The 10,839-nt window shown below is 31.1% G+C and overlaps 1 protein-coding gene across 1 annotated transcript; it reads right to left on the reverse strand.

Moving 5' to 3' along the window:
• Positions 1–2,345: 2,345 nt before the first annotated feature.
• On the reverse strand, positions 2,346–5,786 carry LOC120077623 (mitochondrial carnitine/acylcarnitine carrier-like protein). Its single transcript, XM_039031564.2, has 3 exons — positions 5,577–5,786; positions 3,727–4,161; positions 2,346–3,080 (listed from the first exon to the last, which is right to left on the reverse strand). Exons 2-3 carry the CDS (start codon positions 4,116–4,118, stop codon positions 2,582–2,584), a joined length of 891 nt encoding a protein of 296 aa, XP_038887492.2. The 5' UTR covers positions 4,119–4,161; positions 5,577–5,786; the 3' UTR covers positions 2,346–2,581.
• Between the last annotated feature and the right edge of the window lie 5,053 nt (positions 5,787–10,839).

Here is a 10,839-nt window from a genome sequence, read left to right on the forward strand (position 1 = left end):
TAGATGTATCTATACAATTATTGCTTTTGAAATAAATGGGCTTTTGGTTTAAAGTTTGATGGGTCATTTAAGTTTTGTCAGATCAAAGTTTGTAAAAGGAAAGTATGGCAATGATATTGATGTCTTTGTTTGTGTTCAATCTTTAAATATGCCACCAAAAAATGGGTATGTTGTTCTTTCTTTCTTTCTTTATTTTTCTTTAGCCACTAAGTTGTAAAGGGTCCAAAGTAAAAAGATGGGGTTGATTGAATTTGGTAGGGAAGAAAAATAGAAGGGATAATTCTTTGGGAAAATGATGAGTGGACAAGGTCCAATTTTAATTTATATGAAATTTTCCAACTTTCATTGGATGGGCTTTGATTGAAACTTGACCTCTTTAGAACATTTTTTTTGGTTGCAAAAATGTTTAAATGCATTTGTCGATGGCATATCTAAGACTTCGTTTGAGGTTGTTGTAGCTTTTAAAATAATTGCTGGTAGCTATGCTTTTAGAAGAATCAATTGTGAAAGGAAGTAAAAAAGTATGGTAAATTTTAATTTAAATAAGAAGAAAACTAGCTATGATGTTTGGTAAATTAATGCTAAATTTATGTAATTGAGTTATATGAATCAAACTAGAGTTATTAATTTAATTATTTTTGTCTAGATAATTAATTATAATTCATTTTAAAATGTCTATGATTTAAATTCCAACTAATTTTGTTTAGTCTAAATAATTTGATAAATTTTTTTAACAAATATCTTTTTGGGCAAATGATTAAAAAATAATTCTTATAAAAAATGAATCAATTAATATTTAAAAATATATATAATAAAATACATTAATATTAAAAGATATTATTATAATATATTTGGTTTAATAGTTAAGAAATTACCAGGTTTTTAAGGAAGCTAAATCTAAAAGCTAGTAGCTATCAACTTTTACACCTTAGTTAAAATTAGAAAGTGATTTTACTAGACTAATAAATAATTTATTTTACCAAACAAGATAGACAGTTAAGATTTTTCTATAATAACTTTTTATGATTGCAACCACAATTTTAAACGAAGCTCAAATTCCTCTATGACGAAAATATTCTTGGAAAGATACATTTTAAACCACCTAAATGAAGCAACAAAAATGGATTATAAGGGATGAGAGAGATGGAAGTGTATTTGACAATAGTAACAACCAAGAAAAAACTCTAAAACTTAATTTAAATTTATTTCTATTATTTAAATCGGAAGATTTTCAAAAATAGAAAAATAAGAGAAACTATTTATCCATTCTTTAATAGAGGTTGATAGAAGTCTATCCGTGTCTATCAATGTTTTTTTACTGTTTTTATAAATAGTTTGACATTTTTTTTCTATAAGTGAAAATTTCCCTTAAGAAAAATAAAATCTAGTTAAATACTGACTATAAATCACATTATAAAATTGGCAAATTAAAACACTAAAATTGCATAAATAAGATACTATAACTTAAATTAATAGCTGAGGATTATTAAATATTGTAATTACGCATATAGGATTAGTATATATTTGGAATTACTCTTAAATAAGTTAAGGAATTACACTAGATATGCTATTCATAGATACCACCAGAAGCCAATATTCCCATCCTTTATAGAGGCGACAAGGGCTATGAAAAAAAAAAAAAAAAAAAAAAAAACTTGAACCCATTATTGAAATCAAATTCCTTTAATGTTGCCAGTAATGTAGTACATACTAGTAAATATATGTCGTAAATAATGTATATACACGCATATATATGTGTGTTAATAGTGTACTTATGCGCTTATACACCTATATATAGTGTTAACTGTTGTATATATCCATCAATACATTGAATTGTAAATTGGCTTTTGTTTGCTACAGTCGTTTTGAACTAGAAACTCCATTTCAAAGCTAAGTTATATTACAAACTTCTTTAGATTAGAGGATACTTGAAACTTCAAGTACTAAATTGTTATTCCAATAATTAGTTGAGACTTGAAAGGTCAATTTTGGTAGAGCGATTGACCTGAAATCATCCAAAAAACTTGTCTTCATTTCATGCCCTTCTTGAAATATTGAAGTTGCCCATGTATTTAAGAGTAATTTTTTGCTCTAGGTCATTTTTCTCTCATGGAAGCACAACTCGAAAGATTCCCATTAGGTCACTTGTTTTTAGTAAATTTGGTAATGATAAAATTGATTCAAAAATATTTTTAAGAATTTGAACCAAACATCAATATGATTATATAAAAAATCTTTTTTTCTAAAATCATTACTTCAACTGTCAAAACAAACACTATGTGTTATTAACGACCAAGAAGTCTATAGTTCGAATTTCCTTCTCCTTATCGTATTAAAAAAATCACTAGTTAAACCATCACTTAGGCACAATTTATTATAATTTTCCCCACAGAGAAGTTGATGAGTTGAGTTTTACAAGCAAAGTGGAACAAGTGAAAATGAAAAGGAAGAAAATGACCACTACATGGAGAGGCCATGTTGAATTTTATTACCTCAAAATGGCTTTTCTTTTAAGCCACAGGGTATAACCAATATGCATTCAGAAGCATAGAGAACAAGAAGTTCCAAAAGAATTCTTGAACTAACCCAAACTAGATCTTGTGATTTCATATACCAAGAAGCATGCTGCATTAGATGGGACACTACGAGCCATGGCAGGTCCAAAACCTTTGTATAGCCCTTTCACTCCTTCTAAGGCCATGATTTTTCTAAAAGCATCCATAGAACCAGAGAACTTTGGGTTCTTGAAATCATCCACTTGAATCACACTCTTTATCACATCAGTTGGAGACACAGCTAGCCAGAATCCAGCTCCCGCGACACCCGCAGCCACGATTACAGAGCCTTTTCCGAGATTCGACGTGTCTCGACTACCTGCAAAGTATTGCTTTAGCAGCTCATATACACCAAAAACCACTGCATTTCCAGGTGCTTCTCTTGCCATAGTTGGAACTAAGCCCTTGAAAAGACCCCTCACTCCATTTGATTGGAAAACATGCTTAGCTACATCAATTGGACCACCATACTTCACTGCCACACCAACTGAACCCGATGTTGCTAATGCACTCTGAGCTTGCAGCCTATTCATTAACAACAAAAGATCAAGGTTGTAATGTCTTGTGAACTCTCTTACTATCCTAAAGTCAAATACTTAACTTAAACTAACATGCTTGTCTCCTACTAGCTTGCTTCATTTCAAAATAAAGAGGTTGGCAAAATAAAATCATTAAGAAAACAAAGATGTAGATGTCTGTATATATATATATAACCGTTAAGAAATCGACAATCAAAGATAAATAGAAAATGTAAAGCAATAACGAATTGACATAAAGATTTATGTAGTTCATTAACAGCGTGTTAGGCTATGTCCACGGATAGAGGGAGAATAGTTTATTATTAGTAAGACTCGGTACTTGGATATTCGAAGCACTAGATAACAGATTCAAGACATTTTAACAATAATCGTAATTTAATTTTCCCATTCCTCCACACAGGCACTAGTTGAGAAGCCAAGAAATTGAATAATGGTAGAAAAAGACAATGGGGTGCCATCCCAATTGCAGTTTTGTTTGAGTTACCAAGATTACCATATGGGGTTAATATGTTGTTTTTCTTTGCATATAAGGATCAAACTTCCTTTCATGGTGAGTTATAACTACCAGTGATAATATAATATTTAGGAGTGGGAGTCACAAACTTCATGACATTCAAGAAAATTGTACAAACCTGCACTTGATCAACTCAGTAGGACAAGCTACAAAAGACACAGCAAAGCCAGCCCCAGCCCCACAAACCACTTGTTGGCTAACATCAAGGGAAGCACCAGGATAAGGCCTGAAGAAGGACTCTATTTGTCCCCTGACAGTGAAGAGAACAGCATTTTGTGCAGCAACTGTAGCCAATGGAACTCCCATACCTTTGTACAAACCTCTTGGGCCTTCTGAGGCTAAAGTTTGTCTGAGAGCATCCATCGCTCCGGAATACATGGGACGTCGGCCTGGAAGCGGGACAGGTTGGCTTTGGAGCTTGACCTTAATTGTATCAAATGGGTGCCCACATATCAATTGAGCTGCTCCCCCAAGAGTCCCAGAAGCAAGATCTTTCGCGGCATCTCCCATATCGATGATAAACAGTTTGCACTCTTTTAAGTTCTTTAGCAATCTGTGATGTCATTATAAAATGCTCAAAATAAAAGTTGCTTTGCAGAAAGAGCTCTTACAACAATCAATATTAGGCCATATCTGAAGTTGTCTAAGTTCATTTCACAGAAAGAGTTCACTTGATATATAAATAGTTACAGTTATTCTTATAGAAATCTGTGTTCTTCATGGTTTATCATAAAGTGGAGAAGACTTTGGACTTGGAGGACAATCAAAGGCGCTATAGTCCACATAAACATTTAGAACCTGATAAAAAAAATTCATCTCAATGTGCTCAATTTTTCATTGTCTTTTAGAGAAGCTCTTTTGATTTTTTTAGAGAAGTAAGTTTTCATTGTCTTTAATCATTCAGCCATGAAAAAAGCTGACTGACAAAGGAAGAGTAAAGAAGGAATAAGAAGAAGAACAGGAACAAGAAGTTTATTTTGACTCCATTTGAAAATCAATTGGTTTTATTATTATTATTATTTTTAGAATTAAACCTATTTCATCCACATTTCTTAGAATGATTTGCATCTTTCTTAATTACAATGGTTGAATTCTTAACAAAATTCATAAAACAAACATAACTTTTTGAAAGCTACTTTTTTTAGTTCTCAAAGTTTGGCTTGGTTTTTTAAACCATTGGTGAAAAGTAGATAACAAAGAAAGAAATTTAGAGGTGAAAGTAACGTTCATAAGCTTAATTTCTAAAAACAAAAACTAAAAACAAAATGATTATCAAATGGGTCTTAGTTATTATCCAAAAAGCAACATGAAAATTAAGCCAAACTAAGAAAAATACAATATACATAGCCATTCTTCTCTCTTTTAACCCTTATGGCTATACATCATATACATTAACAATCACTTATTACCATCTAACCAACCGTTAAATAACTGATTGACCCAAAAACTTAAGCGGATGGATTGTGGTAAATTTAATTATATAAATACTTTAACACTTCACTCACTTGTGGGTTTGAAAATTGGTAGAAGAGCCAACAAGTAGAAAATCAATATTAGTTCGAGGAGGAAATGACATTATAGATGTTTGTACATAGGACCTCCTACTTTCTTTGACACAATCTTAAATCATCGATTGACTCAAAAACTTAAACTAATGGGTCGTGGTAAATTTAATTTTATAAACACTTTAACACCGACCACAGCTGATTTAGAATAAACTTAGAAATTAATTACAAGGATCACATTAGCAATATGACAACTGATCTGTATAACATATTAATCTACACTAACAAGTTGCTCAGAGAAAATTTGAATAAGCAATCAGAATGTATAAAAATAGAAGTTCTGAACGTATGTAATCATCAAGATCAGCTTTAACTCAAGAGAAGAAGTTTCATATTCAAAGAGAAACAGAGTTGCATTGAAAACATTGAAGGAAAAGAGTTGGAAGGAAGCTTGAAATCTCACCGAAAGCGATTCGCAAGAAACCGAAGTGACGATGAACAGAAATGAAAGACCACAGAAGACAGGGAGCTTCATTTGGGTTGAACACTCTTTATTCCGGCGGGCCGACGGCTATCTTTTCTGCTTTTTCTTCAATGGCGAAAAGTAAGGTGAAAGGTAGTAGAGGAGGCATGGTCATGGAGACAAGGACCTTCTTCTTTGACTACTCTTTTCAAAACAAATATAATGGACCTTTTGAAATCTGAAACACAGAGGATAAACTTTGTATAAAGATAAACTTTTGTGAATAATACTTTATTATTGGTCCGACTAGTTTTCATTTTGTCTCTAGGTTTCAAAATATTAGGTTAATTTAGTCGATCTTGATTCAAAATATTACAACTGTAGCTTTGCGATTTGAATTTTATTTCAAACTTGATTCTTAGATTTTACTATTTACACTTTTAACCTCGATTTTTCACTAAATACTGTTAATGTCAATTCGTTTAAAGTACTTAAAAAAATTTTAATTAATGAAGTTTTATTATTTTTTATCATAAAACTAATTTTAAAATTTCACTTCATAATTATATTAAATTAATTAACGATATTAATGCCAAAGAATGAAAGTAATAGTTAGTGAAAATTTGAGATTAAAAGGGTAAATCTTGAAACTTAGAGACCATCTTAAAATAAAACTCAAATTTCAATGATGAAATTGTAACATTTTAAAATTTAGGAACTAAATTGAAGACAAGCTCAAGGGTTAAAAGTGTAACATTTTGAAATTTAGTGAACAAGTAAAAACTAGACTCAAAACCTAGGAACCAGAAAGATATTTTTCTCTAAATAAAAAAAAATCATTAGTTAAATGCAAATCTAATGGAATCACTTTCTTTTAACGGTGGCGGTAATCAGCGGTAGAGTCATGATAATAACGGTCAATTTTTGATAGTTTTTTATTTAGATAAGTGAGAGAGATAACCCTTTTGTTCAAGACTTATTTATTTAAAAATTAAATTATAAATTTGATTTTTATGATTTAAAAAAAAAAATAGAATGTACTCACTATAATTTATAATTAGAATTTAGTTTATATAATGATAAAATCCTCACAAGTCTATATTCAAATTTAATTTTTTCAGTTCAATAATAAGCGAGATTCGAAAATTTGACCTTCTAATTCTTTAATCGATGATAAATATCTTAAACATCGAAGCCATATGTTTATGTCGAAACTAAAATATTCAATGGCTCAAAAACATCAACTTGACAAAAAAAAAAAAAAAAAAAAAAAGTAAAAGCAAAAGCAAAAGGATAATATTGCTTAATTGATTATCCCTCCAATTTGAGGAAAAGAGCATGCAAGTAAACTAGTAGTGAGTATTCAAAAGAAAAAAAAAAGTGATATTACTTTTTTTTTTTTTAAAAAAAGAAAAAGTTATATTAGTAGTGAAAGAGGTTGTTGGTTTGTTTGTTATTTATTGTTTTCCTTCTTTGGAAATCTGTCTACTAGCAATTATTGATAGTACTCATCAACTTTTGTGCAACAATGAATCTTTAAAGTATCCTTTTAGTCCAACATCCAATTATATGCATTCTTTCCATCCCTTCTTATGAATCTTTTTAACCTCTATTTTTTCGCCACGTCTATGTAAAAATTAACCACAACCTCGCAATTATAATAATAAATTTTCATCGATATGTCGATATTTTCACGTTGATATGGTTTTGATATCGATATAAGAGATGAATTGATATTTCTATTATACGTAGAATAATCTACTAAACATAAAAAAACATGCAATAAAATGTCACTAATATAAATAATAGACATTAGCTTGTTTAAAAACACATATGATGTTTATTTTCTAATTAATTTTTTAAAATTTTTTTAAAAAAATATCTATATCTATAGACATTTTACTGATATTTACATCAAAATTTTTGAAAAATTTAGACCTCAATATTTCTGTTGACATCGATGTTTTAAATCTTGCTTACAACAATGAATCAACAATATATATATATCTATATCTATATCTATATATATATATGTATGTATGCCAATTATCCTCTAAATAAGGGTCATTGAGGAAGAGGAAGAGAAATGTCGTGGATGATGGAATAACTTTGCATTATCATCTTCCATTGGATCTGTTGGAGTGTCTCAAATTTGTTTGTTGACGCTTCGAACAACCAAATATAGAGATCTCGTTGTCTGGCTAGCAAGCCAGGGTCCAAAGGCGGCGCACTCTAGTGGGAGTTCGGGGGCAACACCGTCGAAACCTATCCAAAATTCGTATTTAACATATTTATTTATTTGTAGTTATTTACGATTATGACCCTAGAGTTTAGAGTAGTACGCTATATAAACCCGGTAATCCTAGAGATTCTGTTTGTGTATTCATAAAACATTCTCTCTTATAATATTATTCTCCCTCAACTTCTTGGACGTAGCTAACACACCGTTAATAAACCATATATATCTGTGTGTTGATTCTTATACGTTCTTTTATATTCTTTAATTACCGTTTTTGTAACATGATTAGAGCTTTCATTTTTCTTGGCTATGGAGAAATCACCCTCTTCTTTTAAGATGGTTAGTTTGTAAAACTTTTTAGGGTTAAATAGTTATGTTTTCCCACGTTTTTTTTCCTCTTACCAAATCAATCATGAATCTGTTTTCTAAGAGAGTGGAGGACAGCACAAAAGAGGTTCAAATTAGGAGAAATTGTGATGTATAGCTACCAAACTATATAGGTAATGAAAAATGTCTAAAAATTATATTATTTTCTATTTTTACTATAATGTTTTTAAGGGTGGTGAGTAAAAAATTTTATTTCACTTATACCCCTAGTATGTACGTGTATTTAATTACATTCGACTACCATCCGAAAATTGATGTTTTTTAAAATATATATGGATAGATAGATAGTTTTTTGTATTTTCTCGCACTTCACTGTTGTTCACTTCAAAATTAATATTCCTAGATTTATGCATCTTACTAAATATTTTTATTTTAAAAATATTTATCTAAATTATAGATATCAATCTCCTAGATTAATGCATCTTGAAGGCAACCTGACGAAAACCTTGTTCGGTTAAACGAAAGGAAAAAAATTGTAGAAAGGAAGTAGAGGACAAGAAGAAATCTAATGCATTTGATTTTGGACAACAAAAATGATGGTAAATGTATGTACTATAAGTATCAAATGATGAACTTTGTGCCGTGGATGAACCCACGGCAAGATCGACGCAATTTTGGTATCAAATTACTATAGTCGATTGCTCTCCAAGGTTAATACAACTTCCAATCTTTGACGTGTAATCATTGGAGAACGGATTGGAATCGATGGAAAAAAAATGCTCAGAAGACAGTAGATTTAGAGAGAAAAAACATAGGAAGTAACTTGCACGATTACTCAAATCACTTGCCCACCCAAGCGTCAACGACAACACGCACGTGTGGGAAAAGTTCTTACTTCCACCACAACCACAACTTGGAAGCTCTTTTCCATGCATTGGTATTTAAATCACTTTTTCAATTAAATTTTTTTAATGTAGGACAATGTTTATACCTTTCTCTCTTTCTATTTTTATTTTGCTATGGGCCAAAAGTCCAAAGTCATTCCCAACAATCTTCCACAAATGATCGATAAAGAAAACAAAATAAAAAGACATTTTATAAAACCTATTGTTTGAGCAAAGATAGGAGAATAAACTTAGGCATCAATATCTTAACGTTTTGAATTGATGCATAGTGAAGTAGGGCAAAAACTTTGTTAAAGAGAGTGAGTTGCCTCTTAAACTTTCAATAACTATGGTTAAAACCCTCACAACACGTTTTACTCGCATTTTCTTAATTATGTGATACAAAGCATGTCATTTAAAGCCATGCACATAAATCTTGGGTCACCATGAAAATTCTAGAAAGAAATCCTTAAGCTCTTTCATAGAAGGCGACCACACCTTCATATTCATGTTTATTGCTTCATCAAGTCTATCGTAATAGACCACTCAAAACTACGCTATGAAGACTTCATACCTAGTTCACACCAGAACCAACTTCATCAAGTCTGTCAAAGACAAACCACTTAAAGACTGAGTTATGAAGATTTTACAATTATCCATCAAGTCCATATTAAGACTACCTAAAGAAAGAGCTATGAAACTTTTAAGGGTTTAGTTCTATCCATCAAGTAAATACTAGGACCACCCAAAGAAAGGGCTATGGTGTCTTTATGGGTTGAGTTCGATATGCACAATAAGGATTCTTGAATTATTCTTCTTGTTAGGCCTTAGGTTAGACAATCTGCCAAGTTGCTTTCATGCCTCACAAATTTGACGGAGATAATTCTCTCTTTCAACAATTGTTTCACTGCTCCATGTTTGAGGTGTATATGCCTTCTTTTGCCATTATACAAACTATTCTTGGCAATGCCTATGGTAGCTTGTGAACCATAATGCAAAGAGATTGATATTGATGCCCCCCACAATGGTACATCTTCCAATTGGCTTCTAAGCTACTCAACCTCTTGTCTTGTTAATTAAAGAGCAATAAATTTAGACTCCATAGTGGGCTTTCCTATATAAGTTTGCTTTCTCTAGTTTCAATAAAATTGCTCCTCTATCCAATAAGAACACATATCCACTAGCAAAGCTTACTTTGTCATTCTATATTACCTAGTTTGCATACACTACCCTTCTAATATGGCAGAAAATGTTAAATGCAAACAATAATATATTGTACCCTCAAGATATCTTAATGAATGATGAAGAGTAATCAAATGATCTTTATCAGTATTATGTGTATATCAACTCAATCTTCTTGCAACATATGCACTAACAAGTCTAATATAGTTCATAAAAACATGACATTTCCTATGAATTTTGCATATTTAGATCAAGATGTTAGAGTATATTAATGTGCAGCGGAGGAAAAGCAGAATCAATAAGCACCCTAATCACATTTAATTTAAACTTAAAACATGCTTCAAAGTAAGTTTTACAGAAGAGGTTTATTGAACATAATACCTTTGAAATATCCTCTTCAAGTCCAGCTGAGTTCCACGTGAAAAAGCTTCAATCTTCAAGTAGACAACCACCAAGATCTTCTCTACTATTCTCTTGCAAGGATTGTGTGGTGGAAACACTAAATTGAGCTGGATATATATGAGATTTGAAGAGGGTTTGATGATTTCTGCAGATTCTTTTTGAAGCTCTTGTTAGCATGAATCATAATTCAGCTGAGCACTCCAATTTATAGAGCTTTCACCATGCAAAT

The sequence above is a fragment of the Benincasa hispida genome, chromosome 5 (assembly GCF_027475165.1).
Source record: "Benincasa hispida cultivar pf3 chromosome 5, pf3_genome.v1.1, whole genome shotgun sequence".
Lineage (NCBI taxonomy): Eukaryota > Viridiplantae > Streptophyta > Magnoliopsida > Cucurbitales > Cucurbitaceae > Benincasa > Benincasa hispida.

Excerpts from the sequence above, each read along its gene's own strand:
- LOC120077623 (XM_039031564.2), bottom strand. The coding sequence starts at position 4,118 with ATGGGAGATGCCGCGAAAGATCTTGCTTCTGGGACTCTTGGGGGAGCA. Across the intron at positions 3,081-3,726 it reads ACTGAGTTGATCAAGTGCAG|GCTGCAAGCTCAGAGTGCAT; the intron begins GTTTGTACAATT and ends GTTAATGAATAG.